At 32.3% G+C, this 18494-nt stretch overlaps 1 protein-coding gene across 1 annotated transcript in view; it reads right to left on the bottom strand.

The window, feature by feature from the left end:
• The window catches only part of LOC110993967 (LIM domain only protein 3), a 55397-nt gene extending 37130 nt beyond the window's left edge, over window positions 1-18267 (bottom strand). Inside the window, exon 1 of the mRNA XM_022260410.2 lies at window positions 18000-18267. Within this exon, the coding sequence (XP_022116102.1) occupies window positions 18000-18005 (6 nt within the window). The 5' untranslated portion in view covers window positions 18006-18267. The remainder of the gene's footprint in view (window positions 1-17999) is intronic.
• Window positions 18268-18494: the final 227 nt, after the last annotated feature.

Genomic DNA, 18494 nt, shown 5'->3' with positions numbered 1-18494 from the left:
ACATTCTCTAGAAAAGAAAACTACTGTTATATCTGAAATGATAAGACTTGTTGCGAACTCTACTATAAATATTACAAACAATCTCGAACAATTAAGTGATGCAATTAATAAAATAAATAAAAATGTTAAAAATATTTCAATTATTTCACATATTAATCAAATAACACATATTTATAATTCTTTCTTTCATAATTTTCAAATTATTTACACAAAATTGACCGAGATTGAAAACATTTTAGCATTTAGTAGAATGGGCGTTTTACATCAATCTATAATTAATACTAATGAACTCATTAATGTACTTAGAATCATTGAGAAAACAGATAGGCTGATATTTAAAGTAATTCCTGAAAATATTATAAGAATTGAACAGTCCATGACATTGAAATCATATTTTAAGAACAATGTTATTACTTTAGTATTAGAAATACCTTTAGTTAAGAAAGAAACTTATTTTTATTATAAAATTGTACCCTTACCTGTCACCCAACCTGAAACAAACCTTACCTTAATAATACTCCCCAAGTATCCTTACCTTATTGTGAAGGGGTTGAAAGCGAAATCGCTGTCGACGCCATGTAAGAATTTAGAAGAAGAAACATACCTTTGTGATGAGCTGCAGACCATGGTACCTGTTGAAGACACTTGTATCTTGGACCTGATGAAGTATTCTCACAATGTCTCCTGCAAACAAATTCCAATAGAATTCGAAGAAATTAAAGTAGAACTTTTACAAGTTAATCGATGGATGATATACTCTAAATCACCTGTCGATCTGATTAGAACGTGTGATAACGAAATTATACATTACACTCTCATAGATACTTACTTGTTAACTATAGAAGATAAATGTCAATATAACATTGCAAATCACAATTTAAAAATACATAGCAGTAACGGTGAGAAGCTTATATATCAAAAGCTGCCACTAGTGAATTTACCTGAAAATTTGAAGATCCGTATCCAGAACAACATTAATCCTGTTAAACTCAATGGGGTTGATTTAACAAATCTAAAAGTATTATCATTCGCTCTACAAAATAGTGAAAATCAAAGTGAAAGTGTTGTGAAAACCAATAGTGTCAGTTTAGGGACAATAATCTTGTATGTACTTTTAATTTTAAGTCTTATATCATTTCTGGCATACAAAAGAATAAAAACATGTATAACATTTCAAGGCCGAAACCATCCTCCGAAAAATTGTTCTTCAGATGATTTCGAGCTTAAGGAGGGAAAAGTTACATTGTCACCACCATACTTAGGGCGCACTGTCAGCATGAATACCAATAACACCTCAAGTGTTTAACTTTGTAAGCTTTAGATGATGTAAGGCATTTTAGATGTAAGGAGCATATTAATTATAAATCAGTCTAATATCGACCACCGTAGATATAGGGTCTCACATCGACCACCTTAGAATTAGGGTCTAACATCGACCGTAGTATAATATAATTGTAATTCTTTTAATAAAGTTTCTATTTTTTTAAAAATCTTTTGAACATCGTCGCGATTTGACTACGTATACAAGTTAGACTAATACTGTCTACAGAAGATAAATAACTATACGAATCACACGAAACTATCGTATTCTTACTTTCATGCATTTATTGCTTAAATACTGCATCCTTATCAAATTTCTAGATTTTTAACCGACTTAAAAAAAAGAAGAAGGATATTTATTTAACGTATACTAAAAAAGTTAGTAAAGAAAGATTACATGACAATTGATAAAAGCATATTTACTATCTGTAACAGCGTAATCTTTTGTATGATCTATGGAGAACCTTTTAATTGTAACTTATAATTAGTAACCAACCAAAACATCCGTGCAAAGCCCTAACTACTCATTAAGACACACATTATTCGTCATGAATTTTTAGGGGAGGACTTAAATCTTTGTTATTTACCAACACAATTTTTTTCCAGGGTCCAAACACGGAAACTCTCGATTATGACACCTTAATATCAAAGCCAAACTGAATTAAGCTATAAGTAGGTCTCGCATCGTTATATCAGTTATTAAAATATCTCAGCCCTAATTAGCCAAACGTAACATTGCAATTATAATGAGACTCCATAAAATATAGGTCTATTACAAAATCACAATAGGAACTCGATCTAAATTGGCTACTAAATATTCAAAACCAATACTCCATACGAAACATACACGGGTAATTCCACAATGGATAGCTAATTCAATTTGAATCACTCACAATATTCTATTAATCGTGATGGACAGGTGTAATCAAACACTGTGCTGCCCATATTGTCCCGCGCAGCGCTGTGGCTGACACGCGCCCATTTGCCTAACTGTCACTAATCATTCGATTTTTTTTTAATTTCTAGGATGGCTACGGGACTTGCCTTTTGGGTTAAGAAGTAAAACACTTTGATATTAAAATGTGTTTCTTTAGTTAATTTGAATTAATTTATATTCTAATAATATTGAATATGTTACAATTAAGTTTTTGATAAGCATACATTCTAATCATAGGTTCTACATATATGCAACAGATGCATAAAATTCTAATTTTAAATAACTGTGCTAGGAACGGCTACAGACTAAGACATAATAAAATATAAAATTTGATACTACTAAGATACAATACTGAATTTCAAATGATTGAGGCTTTATTTGTTTGTATTAAAAAGGAGTCCTTTCTTAAAATCTCATTTAAGACGAATCTTAACAAAACTAGGTATCATCAATACAAATTATATCCACCTCAGCAACAGCTGTCACAAACACCACTAATGAATAAATAATCCAAACAAACAGATAACAAGAGATGCCAATTAAACAATACACTAATTAATTCCAAACATTGGTGTAGTGGACTTAATTAGAGTAGGCATCATTATTAAACGGCATTGCACAGGTACTGAACAATACGTATTCAGATATGAGGTATGGATATTTATCGATTTGTAATTCAATAAACACTGTATTGGTTATAGACTGCGGATTCAAACTGATATGGAAAGATTTTTTTATTACGCGTGCATTATTTTTAAAAGGTACGCACTCGCAGGTACAACAAGTCTACTAGTACTCAAATGAAGTCAATCTTGAGTATTGCCAAATGTCAAATTTCATACGAAAAAAGTTGACAGCAGCTCGGAGGGACTATAGATTTACGAATGTTGTGACATTACACAGACTACGGTAATCATCTCGAATACCGTAGTTCGTGGAATTGGTTCGTGGACAACTCAGTCTAATGTAAACTTCTTCCCGAGTAAAACTGTGGGCCATCGAATTATCTAGAAGCCCAGTGACCAATTGTGCTATGAAGACGCTATGGAGATATGAGATACATAGTAATAATAGTTGTTACTCATACTATTAAATATACTTATAAAAAAATGTTTTCTGTGAAACAATTAAGGCACTTTTATAATTATAAATAAATAATTCGAACGTTTTATTAGAATTTGTACACTCCCTTAAAATTTGTGTCATAACAATCTAATTAATGGTTTAGGAACATAAAGAATCAACATTAAATTGATCCAATAAAAATGCCAGCAATAGCTCAATTTATGAATATCCGTTTAGGCATTTTAATATCAGTGAGAACCGCAGTATCCCGAAACCATTTTCTATTAATAAAACGCAAAGGAATATTACATATGAAAAAGACATCCGTATCGTCGGACCCGCCGCTATCTCGTAGGAAGGTAATAACTTCTTTACAAGTCCAAAGTCCGAGGGATTGAAAAGCAATTTCAGCAGGACACCCCGCGCGGGCCGGACTCGCCATATTTCTTTTTCGCCGCCACTGTAATTCGCCTTTGATTTAATCTCGAGAAACAAATCTTAGAATGTGAAACAAGCGATAGGCATCAGTGGAACTAGTTTCGTTGATTGGATTCCCTCGCTGGATCCCGTACTGTTTGAAACGGTCACTGCAGAAGAGCTATTTGTTTGATTTCGCTTTAAGATTGCATTTCTTATTTTCGAGCCGAGATTTTGTATGCGATGTTACGCGATCTTATCCTCGATTGACCGTCTCAATATTACTTGTTTTTTAAGTCTTCTAACCCTTTCAGCGGAAACCGCACGACAGTCATGGCCGTTTCGTTTATTATTGGGTCCTTAATAAATGACGCATCCAATCGGATATTACATTTTATAAACCTTTAAAAAATAGTGAAGTAATCAAAAGCGCCAACGTAGGTCTTTATTAAAAACAAAATATACGTAATACCAACAGATAGTTCGAAATTGGAATACTTTTATAGCAGCAAAATAGTGAAGCGTAATTAAATCACAGAGGCAATATTCGTATCGTGTGTCAACGGCTCAATTTGTACCGTATCACTGGATAGAAGTGTAACTTCAACCCGTATTGCTAGGGTTGCCATCTATAAATTAAGATTTTTAAATAAATTTGTAATTCAGTTTTTCGTACATTTAAATTGCATACATAGTGAACACGTTCGTATAAAATCCTTAAAATTGATATGAAACTTTATGATGAAATTGTGAAAGATGTCAACCCTAGGACTTAACGTGGGCGGCGACGCGTTTCAATATCAAGTAACCACGATAGCGAACCACAAACTATACTTTACATTTACCACTAACATGGCTCCGGCTAAGATAACAACAATTTAAATGTAAAACTAATTTTAAACGGACTTAAAGTAATTGATGCCACGAGTATCGTTTTTCATATATCGCGTTTGTTTATATTATTGCTCGTAAGTAAGAATGTATGTGAGTCACATACATTAATATTAATGTTTAATATTGCAGTTTGTTTAAGTTATAATGAAATAAAATTTTAAATAATTTATGTCAATATTTTTTCCCTTAACACTTAAGAAATTAATGAAGATATAAAACTTTGGTGTGTTACAATTTATATATATAAAAAACTTTTGCTACAGACTAGTTATATTACTTTTAGTAAGAAAAATAAATTATATTTATTTTAATGATAATATAAACTTACTTAAGATTACTAAAGATGAAAAAATGTAGACTTATCGTTTCAATTGTCTCAATAACTTTTTTTTATGTAACAGGAGTACAAGAGAAGAACAACTTCTTACAACTTAATTTTAGCAAGCATGTATTTGGGCTAATGCTTCCTTACTTATGTAATATTCAAATACGAAGAATGTATCTTGTTACACGCACTTGCCTACATATATATCCAACTACTCATAGTGAATTGTGCGAATAGCTACCAGTCGCTTTATTTCGCAATAACCCTTGGGTCTGTCCGCAGATTGGTATCGACTAAACTCTTCCGCCCTTATTTATGTAATATAACTATTTGTTAGGGACAGCCGCCCTTGGCCGTATTATTTCGACTCGATTTGTGGAAAGCCATTATGGTAATCTTTAGCTAATGCTAGTTTATGGAAACGTTTCTTCGTGTATTATTTTAAATTCTATTGTTTAGATCAAAATACCAGTTTATTATATATAACCCACTTTTAATATTAATTTTTGAATAATATTAAAAATACATTTAGTTTATAATATTATGAATAGTAGGCTTAATTGACAGTTATATAAGACGAATTTTTATTTTAATAATCTATGAATGGAATCAAATACAAATAATACTAATACCCTTTTTATTACAATTTATACATATTACCATACAACATAAAATGTCGTCAAAATATGCATTCAATGGTCACAGTACAAAAATGTACTGATTTAATAAATAATTTAATATCGCACAAGATCAATTTAATTTCAAAACAAGCTCCGAGCGAAGGGCGCTCACGCGTCCCCAAACCATTTTCTGCGCGAACGGAACTATATTGAATACAATTCTAATAGAAAGCACCTTTTACACTGTTCAAATACGGATTTGTTTGTGGATACTTTAGAAATACCGCTATTTTTGAGTGTAAATGCACAGTATATTCACAGATTCGCCTATATTGTTGTAAGTTCAAACTTAATTAATGCGTGTTTTATTATGTTTCCTCTATGTCAAATTATATTAGAATTCCATATTTAAACAATATTAATGCTTGTGTCAGAATAAGTTCCATTTTTAAAAATTATACTGTGTGCAACGCCCGGTTCGCGGGTCCATTACTGTATTCAATTTGTCGACGCAACCATACATCAGGCGTGGCACGCAGCGGAAACCAACTTTAATACACTTAGAGCATTACGATTTTCCGCCCATTTCCACTCTTAATACAAATCTTTTACCAGGAAACCATTTAGGTGATGTAAACATCGATCCTTTTCTAAGGTTTTTTAGTGATTTACTATTGTTAATAGAATAACCAGTCAACGAGTTTGATTTTATAATAATTATTTCATACATCCGTGTACATTGCATGATAGATCTAATCAACAAATCTTAAATAATAAAAACCGATTAATGTAATGTATTTTATAGTATTTGCATTCATAAACATCATATACTTTAGTCTCTGTCTATATTATTATATAGGATTAATAATAATAATTTGCTAAAATATTGTACAAAAATATTATGGCGATACAACTTGAACCTCGCATACTACACAAGATGCCGTGCAAATTTAACTTATATAATTAGTAGAATTTTACATAGCAGTTATTCATTACATCACCATAGTCTATTCGTATATTATTTTAACACGACATCAGCACGTTATTAGAATATTATATTAATTTATGTTAATTAATAATAATTTATGTTAATTAATAATAATTTATGTTAATAATAAAAAGTTAAATAATAATGTTTCAGTCAAATAATAATTACCTAATAGAATAATACATTTATTCGAAAGTAGTATGAAAAGATTTTTAAAATCTATAGTAGGAAGGTCTTTGAACATGTTGGTTGGATCTTAAATCCTTTATTGCCATACATTCCTGTACCATTGTACCAGATAATTATTTTTGCAAAACTATTTTACCAATTTCGTCACTAATAACAATACAAATATCAAAGAAGTTCCCGCCACAGTTTTTTTTTAAATTTAGTTTTAATTATTATGTAGGTACCATGAGTTTGATACGACGTAAGGAAGCTTCTATAAACACAATGCAATTGGGAAACGTTTCAAAATTTATCACCGTAAATACAGCTTTGTAGAGAAAAATCTGAATTAGGAGTCACGCAATAGTTCTCAAACATTAGTCGTGGAAATAACAAGTCGACATCGTTCGTCGGCTCCGATGATATATGGTCGCTTGTAATTGAATCGAGCTCCGTTTTCATACACGAAATTGCTACGGATTGACTTTTGATACTTTTATTTATGTGTTGAAATTGAGAACTTTAAATAGAGGCCGTATATTGCTACGAGTATTGTTGGCTCATGGCAACAATACTCATAGCAATATAACATAATACCAAAAAAGCGCCAATCCTATAAAAAAACAAAGATTGTTTATTTTAAGTAATTATATATTTCTATCATCGGCATGTAAAGTCTATGGAAGACTGGCTAACTTTCTAATAAAAAAAGAAAAGAAATGATGGACACTTCGAACAACAAACTCGACCTACTGGAAAGAGATGTATACGACGACAAAAGAAAAGATGGACAGATGACGTAATTGAACTAGAAGAAAGACAAAAATAATTAATGGAATAATAAAAAAGCATTTTATTTAAGATTATTTCTCACTTAAACACATTTATATTTCTATCTCATTCTTTTTAGATAACTGTGTCCTTTTTTGGCAAAGGCCTCCTCCAAACCCCACAATTCCTGTCTAGCTCTGCCATGTATTGCCTGCCTTTATTGAACCTTAGATGTCTTCCTCTTTTTCATCCATTGTACCTTCATTATCAGGTTAGTACTTTTTTTCTCCACTTTACTGTTCTTTCTATGTAACCTGCCCATTTCCACAAAGTTTATTCATTTTAATATACCTTAATTGTTCTCCTTCATTTTATCTATTATTTCTTCCCACATCGGTCTTTGAAACATTTGATTATTAAAAAAATACTAACTAGTAAATAATACTTAAGAGAAACTATAGACTTGCAAGATGATTCGTGCATGTAAATTAATTTGCGCGCTATGCATTAAAAAACAATTTCTTAGTAATGTTGATTATATAGCGCTGTTGAAACAGGTTGGTAATTATTGCAGTCAGTGCGACCGGATCGGCTTTCAATTTAACGGAATTAATAACAACGCAAATCCGACTCCATACGAACCACGTTCACAGGCGACGAGCGAACTTAAGCGAATAGGAATCTTGATGCAAGAATGTTTCATTCGCAATTACTTGTGTCAAAATAATTGTTTACGCGAGACATAATGAATGCGTTTAATTATCACAAAATGTCAACAACAAACAAACATCGAAAGTTCAAGGCAGTTTTCTATATTTTATCACCTGAATTTTTTTCTACTTTAATTACCTATAATAAAGGGATATTTGAAATGTTCTTATTTTTAAAAAAAGTGCACAGACTAAAGCAACAATATAAACTACAGATAACCTGGCTCTTAATAATAAACAATATTGATTTTTCAAATTTAGAATTGCCTTGTCTGGACCGTAGTACAAACATGAGAAAGCATTTGTTTCGGCTCCGAATTTATATTTACAGCTGAGCCTTAGACTTCATAGGTAAACTACAGCTAACATATTATAGTATAAAACAATAATAGGATATGTATCGGTACTAATTTCGTGGAGTGTTAGTGCGCGCCGGACCACTGAACGCTCAAATTGCCGTGGCGTCGAACGTCATTCCCGTTCATAACGACCGATGTTTGCTACTCCAATGAAGTACTGAGAGGAAATGAGCGCTTTCTATCAAGAGGGTATTAACCCTATTGTGAATTTCATTGTTGATCGATCAATTCTCGCCTTTCCTAGAAACAATTACCTGTAATTTCCATGAAAATCTTGAGCTTCTTAATTTAATTAAAATAAATGCACGTTTATATAAAATTATTTTATGGCCACTTTTCTCAAGTTACAACAAGTGTGACCAGCCTATATTTAACGAAATTTGCATAAATCGAAGAGGCATCGTTACAAACTTTGACTATACTTTAAAAGCAATCAAAACGAAACGGCCAATAAATAGACGGTTTTACTTCGACTTTCGGCTCCCCAGTTTTTTGAGTTTTACGAACGTCCATACCTTTAATATTCACTCCAATACCTGACATTTTGATAGAACTGCTTATTGGATAAAAATATATTGAAGTATTTTTACTCTGTCAAGTTGAATTTAAAGCTAAAGGTACGAGTAATCTAAATCTAAATCTTCACAATCTAAGTTACAATATATAACTTAGATTGTGCAGTGTTGGCGTAGTGGCTTCAGCGTGCGACTCTCATACCTGGGGTCGTAGGTTCTATCCCCGGCTGTGCACCAATGGACTTTTTTTCTATGTGCGCATTTAACATTTGCTCGAACGATGAAGGAACACACAGCGTGAGGAAACCGACATGTCTTAGACTTAAAAAGGTCGACGACGTGTGTCAGCCTCCAGCTGATCACCTGCTTGCCTATTAGATTTAAAAATGATCATGAAACAGATTGAGAAATCTATGGCCAAGACCTAAAAAGGTTGTAGTCTACTGACACAGATTTTTTTTTAATTAATCCATCTGCAATCAACCTCTAGGCTTTTATCAGATTTCATTTGAAATCAGCCAATTGGGGAACGCAAATTCAATATTTTTTTTATTCCCTCCGTATTTCAACTGTCAGACTGCGGCAAGTTTCGCCCTTTTCAGCTGATACATACTGTCCGTCGTTTCCAAGAGGCCTGAAGCATGGTTGGTTGACTTGTTGCTGAAGTCTCATTTTGTATCACTGTTGATCTTTAAATGTCTTCATCTCGTCATCTAGTGACACAGAAGAAGAAAAATCAGTGGCGCTACAACCTTTTTAGGTCTGGATTGGTACACACAGGTTGGTAGACTTTTTGGGTCTACGGCCAGCCGATTTCCTCACAATGTTTTCCTTCACCGTTCGAGCGAATGAGTACATAGATAGAAAGTCCATTGGTTAATAGGTGGGGATCGAACCTACGTCGTCAGAATGAGAGGCACGCTAAAGCCAGAATAGATTAAGATATAGAAGGTCTCTTAGTAGGAACTCACTACGAGAGAACTGAGTTGCGAGACCAGTTTTTTATACAAGTCCATAATGTTTTGTATTTTAATGCCCAAAAGCATCGAAGGTTACATAATTCTGTCCCTTTTATCCAAAAACATTATATGTGGTATTATATCGTTGATCTCAAAAACTCAGTTCATACATATTAATTTACGCTTGTATTATCTTAGTTAATTAATTATCTACGGAAAGTCCTTTAGCTGATAACAAATTGATGGCCAGAGTTTTTCAACTTAATGAGGGTTATCAGTGGGCCTATAAAAACCAAATGACGCTGACAACGATACGTTTCATATTTGACGTCAATAGTTCTTAATACAGATAACCCGTCGAGGGTCGCGGCTTCCTACGCTTAATAACAAAGAATTCTAGTACACACACCATCAACAAGTATGAAAACTCAGTTTTGTATCGCGGATATACAACGCCCTATATTTAAGCCTCGACTTGTTACAGTCAAAAATCAATCATTCAGCTAAACACAATGTACACTTATGAACGTCAAAAGAATAAATATACATTAAATACTTTTAATTTAACATTAACTGCCAGTTCTCAAATCAAGGGCGTAGAATGGAAGAGTAGAACTGGCAATAAACTTTCCGTCACTCTTTTTAATCGCTATGATTTTTACACACGTTTGTAAGCTGCAACCATGACACCATGTTCCACGTAAAAGTTTTACGCTAAATAACCTGCATCATGAGCACACTACACACACACATACATTCCCTAAGCTACACATCAGAGCATACAGTCTAATTGGATATTACATAGTTGAATGTATTTTGTTTTTTATTTCATTCGTAAATGATTGAACGTCTCTGTATAAATTATGTTATCTGGCTTATTCTTTCGTGTATTTTTTTTGTGACGAGTTATATAAATAAATAAATCTTTTTTGACTGAAGTCTAAATAATAAACCCAACAATTGAGTGGAAATGACATATGTAGTGCTAGAAATATCTCGGTTCGGAAGCCAATTCGACTTAAAGCTTTTCAAGGGAAGAGTATTCCAATCCTTAAAAGACGGGTACTCGCGTGCCCATGAGCCAAATCACTTTAAATCAGATCGTGCTCGTTTACCTTATTCTATAAAAAAAAGTTATTTTGATTTTAGCGGAGTGAGTGAGGGTTTGAATAGGCTTAGTGCAATTCTAAACCTAAAATAAAATGAAAGATGAGCAGTTATAAAGAACCAAAATTTACCATAAAGGCAACCCATGATGCAATAGCTAGTTAAATTAGCTCAGATTTCTCACAAAAACTTTATAGTTCAAAAACTATTTAAATCACCTTTTAAGAATTCTCAATATGCGAACTACACGTATGTATTTGTTATAAGAAACAAAACAAATCACAAATCCACTGCACCGAGAAATATCAGTTTTATTATTTTTAATAACATTTTTACGTAGAATGCTCTCTTATAAATAAACATATGCTATAATAATAAATTTGCATAAATAATTAAAAAGTCGTCGCCTAAAAATATAATATTTGCATTTTAATTCCGTAAATACCACACGACCTTTGACGTAAATAAGTCTAATTGAGTTAATGAAGAGGAATTTCTTAATTGGTGTTTGTGAGCTATGGGCACACGTACTGTACCGAAACCGGTTAATTACGGACGATAACTCTTTAATTAACCTGCCTAATAACAGAGTATTTGCATCCGAGCTAATACAGTACTGCCAATTAGTCGTATTATTTAAATTTTTCATTATTTTTTCCATTTTACGATCAATTAAGATGTATTATTATTACAATAATAAATATGGAAAAGCGTAGGTATCACAGAATGTATAGGACTTTTTTTCTATAACCGGAAATCACCGGTTCAAATCCGGAATCCATTTTCGAATTCAAAGTAAGCATAGGGAAGGGCTAATTCCACTCGGGTGTTCCATTTCCATCGAGATTTGTGTTTTCATATCAACAGATGACTGAAGGTTTTTATGATATTACTCCTTAATAAAATTAATACTTCATTATTGAATAGTTCTTCTAAATCATATAACAGCTATAAATATGAAATGGATCTTTAAATAATTTTCATTGCTTTGCGTTCCGACGGATTCATACTTAGGAAACACATAATTAGATACACAATTTATCTTCGTAAATTTTTAAGTGCAATTAGATTAAAGAAACTTATTTGTAAATTTTAAAGTTATTTTAAATGAATGTCTGAAACCACCGTTATTTAGAAATAACTCGGTCAGCCTTTTGTATCGTCAAAGTTTGGTTTGGTCTTCACCGTAAAAGCTGTTTACAAGGATTGCCTTGCAGCGCCAAGGTCCACACACTGTATGTTTGAGAACCGCATACATATTATATAATTAAAAGCAACACATAAAAGTAATTATAAATTTAATCCACTGTTATGCGTTTGAAGATGGACATAATAAATAATAATATTAGTTATTGGGATATGTAATTGTTATGTAACCTGTTTTTGGAAAAACATCATAATAACCATTCGACGTAATGTTTTTGTATACAAACAGCAATGTGGACGTCACGCTATGAGGTTATCTAGCAACCAATGTACCAAGACTTTCCAATTATGTAAACTATGCCGTAAAGATAAGTTAGCTAATATGTTTGACAATTGACTTCTACTTAGACGAACGTAATCTATGGGTATTTTTAAAACATGGAGATTAGATGTGTTTATGGTATAAAATAACAAAAAATAATGGCTTTTATTTTTGATACTTCCTAGAAAGTTAAAACATCAAAAATAATGACCGAAGTAATGCGTATTTTAACGTTGTGAATGGATTTGAATAAAAATTAACTAAAAAATAAATCAGTGCTTCATACCTTTTTAGATATGGAGTTCAGATTTCTGTATCCGTTTCGTGTATCGTATTAAAATACATACCTCTTTTTAATGCGTAGTTAAAGATTTATTTATTACGAGCACAGATAAGACAACAGATTTCTGTATCCGCGTTTTGGTTTTTAGATATTTTACGGAATAATTAATAAACGTAATGACATAGAAAGCTATTATTTCAGATATTAAGATATTGTTTCAGCCTGTTCAACGAAGGCTTAATGCAAGTAGAAGACAGCCCCGTAATTAAATAAGTAACAAGAGGAAGCGCAACCGCCGCTGAAAAACAAGCACCGACTACAACCTAATTACCAGTGACCTTCAGGGTTGTCGATAAACACTTTTTATTCCCGAAATGATAAAGAAGTAATTAACATGTCAATTGAGTGTTATTTTTAACCTGATATGTAGATAATTATCATGAGTAATACAAATTACGCAGCGCTTGATATTCATTAAACCTACGCATTCAAATCATTAAATTATACGGGAGTCTTAAACTTACACAGAGTAGGATAAAGTGTATATAAGGACGTTTGTTCTAGCTAGCATAGACCGGTTACTAATATAATTTCAAATGTAAAAAATTACAGATTACAAATAATATTTAAACTACCTAATATATTAATAATTTCTTCTTCTGTTACTTTTTGATTACTGCAGGTCAGCCGTCAGTTTCGTGAAGATTGTCTTGTTCTGCAACGCAAAGCAGTCGCAATACCCGTCCACTCCCTAAGGTTGCGAAGGGCGTCGTTTACCCTGGATTTTACCCATTATTTAATTGAAGGAGATGACTACAGTCATGACGCAACACGTGGCCCAGGCACGGAACTTCTTGTTCAATGTATCCTTTACTCTTAAGTTAAATATTAAACACGGCATATATTATAATTTGCATTATTTACGCGCAATCGCTATTAAATTTAAATCGTTCTTTGTTCTAGACAAACCATTCAACTTAATATACGCAATGTGAGAGCCCTAGTCCGCCAAGTGTTGCCTGTGCTAATTTGTTTGCTATACAGGAATGAGAAAACCATGGAGCGGACCAATTAGTGGGCCCGGTGACCCCGCGTCAGAGAATCGCTAATGACAACCCTACCGCGTCGCGACTGGCCGTATGTCAATTTCCCTTATTAAAATGCCTTATTATGTTAATTAGTAGTTAAGTACATAGAAAACTTATAAAAATTTAAAATGAAAGTTACTATTAAGTTTTCATATGCTCCTATGTCACTTTTAAAATGATGGTAAATTATTAACAATTCTTGTTGTGTTTTAATGAGACGGTAAATACTTAGCATAACAATTATGTAGAAATAATACAAAAAGTATATTTAATGCATAATTAAAGTAGTCTGACATTATCTTGTACCACAGTAGCTTACATAAGAAATGCATCAGATGTTAATTACATTTTTAAAATTTAAAATTGGAACAATAACAAGTTGATGATAAAATTTTAGTCGTAAAAAAAATTATATTATTTTAAAAATGGAACAATTATTTTTAATATACTTCTTAAAACCAGTGACACATGAAAGAAAATCACAAAACTTTAATTTACGAAATGAAATTTCTAATTTGATTGAAATGTACCTACAAAAAAAAATTAATGAGAATAAATAAATGAAGCTCAATTTTAGTAATAATGGGTTTAAAATGACGATCGCGTGATTAAGTTAATGTTAAGCTGGGCGAGGTCAGAACTCCAAGTGTTAAGTAAAATTTTTAATCAAATAGATTGAGATTACTTGAAACTAAAACCATCGACTTATACCCGCTTGAGGGGCTACATTTTTTAAACTATTTATGGGCTGCTCAATATCTTTGACATGTCATATCTACCAGCCTTCTGTGCCTGAAACACATATATGTTTTTGGGTCTCACGAAATTAATGGTGCATGCCGGAAATCAAACTAACAACTATGGTTTTGAAACGCACGTTTAGTATATATTCTATAACGTTCGTAATTAAACATTTTGATAAAGTTGCGGAGAACTTGTCCGTTTCGAAGCTGCTACCATAGTTTTAAAAACATACATTTATAAAACGAATCAAATTTGGGTATTAATAAATAAGCTATGTGCAATACGTTTATTGACACATAATAATCCTATGTAATTAATATTAGAAACGCGGTCATCATGACCGGACCAATGATTAATTTATACTAACAGCGTCGTTAATTAAAACGGGTATATTAATTGGCTAAAATTAATTTGTATGCAACAAATTTTATACAGTAGCAATGTATGCCTAATTAATTTATCTATTTAACAGGATAAACAAACGTGTTTTTAAAAAACTTATTTAGATAAAAACAAAATACGAAACATCGTTTCTTTTGATTATGATTCGTCACTGTATCGACACTAGAGATGAACAATCATATCGAATGTTTTGTATAATTTATATTTGTTATATATTGATATAAAATTGATATAAAATTCATAGTTATACATATTGGATATCGTTTTATTTCACAAAACTGTTTTTAACAAACGCTAAGACATGCGCATTTTTTAAAATTTGTTTATTATTTAACGCAAATTACTCGACTAATAAGGAAGACCATATCAAAATCTAAAACAAAATCCAAATCAAATAGTTTAATTACGATTTAAAATAACCCGATCTATGGACAACCCAGGTCTAAAGCCTGCCTGAATTTCCCTATTTTATGTTAAAAGACATTTTTGTACTTATTTAAAGATTAACCTTTGCAAAATCAAAAATTTTAAAAGTCGATCATTAATTGTATTGATTTACAAAACAAGCTTGTAAGTTCACTAATTTAATGGCTAAATTAAAATAAATGGCCATTATTCAGCGAGATAAGAAATAGAACACCGTCGTTTAATTGTCGCTAGTAATTATAAGAGCCAGGCAATGTTTATAATTAAAACGAATGAGGCATGGCACTCTCTTTGGCCTATGATGTACCTCTAATGAGGCACTTGCTAATTAGAGAATGAACAAGCAGGATACGCCATTCTAATTGGCTTTCGGTACAACGCTACGAGCTCGGCGAGTAACATTTTTTAAGAATATAAAACTATTCGTTCGGTTTTTAAATTACTGGTGAAACGTAAATACGCGCGTAAATTTGCGCAAAGTGTGGTCTAAAAGTACGGTCTCTATGGGGGCAATGAATAGGTACTGGCTGGACAACCCCATAAGGAAGCCGAGATTTACAAAAAGAACACGACTTAAATATTATCAGTTGATTCACGCCGTTTAATTTGTGACGTTACTCAACAAAAAAAAAATTCGCCATGGCTGCGCCTAATGTCTTTGTTGTATTTATGCTGATAAGGGATTCTAATTAAACATGTCTTCCACTATTTAACATATAATTTTGGTGTGATAACAGATACAACAGAAGTGGCAATGGGCGGGGCATATAGACATATTAAAATGTGGACTTTAAAGACTATATGGAAAGGACTAAAGGTAATAAGGAGAAGGGAGTGCCCCAAAAATGTTTGATAGAAGATATAAAAGCGAAAGCGACACAGAATAGAGAAATTTTGAAAAAACCGTTTACCCGGTAAGGGTTTCCGATTAATCGTGATGAAGGAAGTTAGTAACAAGAAAAAGCAAATTATACATTTGCTTTTTCTAGTTATATAACAAATCTAAACGGGGCATATTTTTGGGATTTGCTGTAGTGGTTATACAAAGGGTGGTTAAAAAAAATAGGCAGTAGTATATTAACATCGGAGTTACCAATACGACTTATGTAAGATAATGCCTCCGACGACTACATAGTCGGGGAATTGTCTAGAAAATATTAATATATTGTGAACATTTGCAAAGAAGTGAACGTTTAATTTTTATTATATTAACAGATAAATCTCAGGTTACAACAAATTTAAACCTAATTTAATTAAATAATTAGAAACATAAGGATTAAATCGTTATCGTAAAGTGACATTTTTTTTTATAGAACCGGGGGCAAACGGGCAGGAGGCTCACCTGATGTTAAGTGATACCGACGCCCATGGACACTTAATGCCAGAGGGCTCGCGAGTGCGTTGCGAACCGTTTGACATAATATGAATATCGTACAAGCGAAATAAAACTTATAAAATTATTTAACGAATGTTTGTGGTAGTAAAAAAATAGGTGTCCAAAAAACATCGCACTTTTTTTCGAATTAATTTCAATAGAATACTTTATTAAGCATACCAACGCATCAAAGAATGACCCACTAGCTATATTAGTATTATTAATCTTAGATCAAAGATAAGTTTAATATAATTTGACACGATCAGTCCATTAATGAGCGTCATTGGTAGAACAAATGAGAAATATTAATCATACAAGACGTGAATTGTACAAAAGCAAATCACCTCATTAGTTCGTCTAATGATAATTAAAATACTTCGACTGATATAAAATGGATACGAACACACAAATTAACAGGAAACATTATCTGTGGGAGCTCATTAGTGTATAAAGAATTGCTACTACGCTTAATTGGCAATTTCAATAATATTTTCATAGCTTTCAATTATTTTTATTAGCTTATTAAACTTGCATTATGAAAATAATTTTTAAAATATTTGTAATTTGGTAATACAATTCGTGCATACTTTGTGTATGTTTGAATGATTATTGATTTAAAGTAATATTATGTATGGTTTCCAATTATATTTTTGTTTAACTTTACTTATGTTTTTGTTTTTATTATAAAAACAGTTTCCTAACAGTTTTTTTTTAATAACATTACTAGAATTACTCAAGTGTTAATTTCTATTTTAATGTATTTACACATGTATTCAATTATTTCAAAACTGTTTCTCAAAATAAAGTTTACATATTCCTTCAATTATTTTACAAAAACAACTGGAAGTATTTATATAAAATGGTAGGGTGAGACTGTTACAGTGTAGTATTAATTATTCCGCTGGCAGACACAATTCGTTATAGACTATTTTCATTAGTTTTTCAAAGGCTGCACAGCAAGCATGGAGATCATTAAGCGGCCTCTTCAAAGCTGTCGCCGCATTACACTAATTGACGCAATTAGAGGGATTGCTGAACGGAAATAAAAGTCGGCTCACCTTCATGAAACGCCGGCCCCGCCAATTAGCCTAGCTCTTAATTAGCCTCTTCAGAATACTCCAGCCGTAGATCAGTCTTTCACTTAGTTAATTTCACAGCACAAGAGAATCTTGTTCATATTCGAGTGCGTACAAAGAACATTCGTCACTGCACTAAAAGTTTTTTCGCGATCGTCTTTGGACAATATCGCGTATCACAAAACGTGCACACGCCACCGCCGCTGGGAAGCGAATGAATGAGCCAGCTATAGCGCCCCTGTGGCACTGTGCCTTTCCTTTTCCTGAACGTAAGCTCCACTATTGCGGAGCTTTTCACGTGAAGATCGCCACGCACTTGTAACCTTTCGCTTCTGAAACAACGCTTAGCGACGTAAGTGGGCAGATTGTGCGGTATTGCATTTAGGCCTAAATAAAAACGATTCTGAATTTAATTACAATCGGACGATAGCTTTTAACTATTTAACGATGTATGGGTGACATTTAATTTAAATAGCT

Source organism: Pieris rapae, chromosome 17, assembly GCF_905147795.1.
Source record: "Pieris rapae chromosome 17, ilPieRapa1.1, whole genome shotgun sequence".
Classification (NCBI taxonomy): domain Eukaryota; kingdom Metazoa; phylum Arthropoda; class Insecta; order Lepidoptera; family Pieridae; genus Pieris; species Pieris rapae.
The sequence above is the reverse complement of the archived record's forward strand: the minus strand, read 5'-3'. Positions and strand labels throughout refer to the sequence as shown.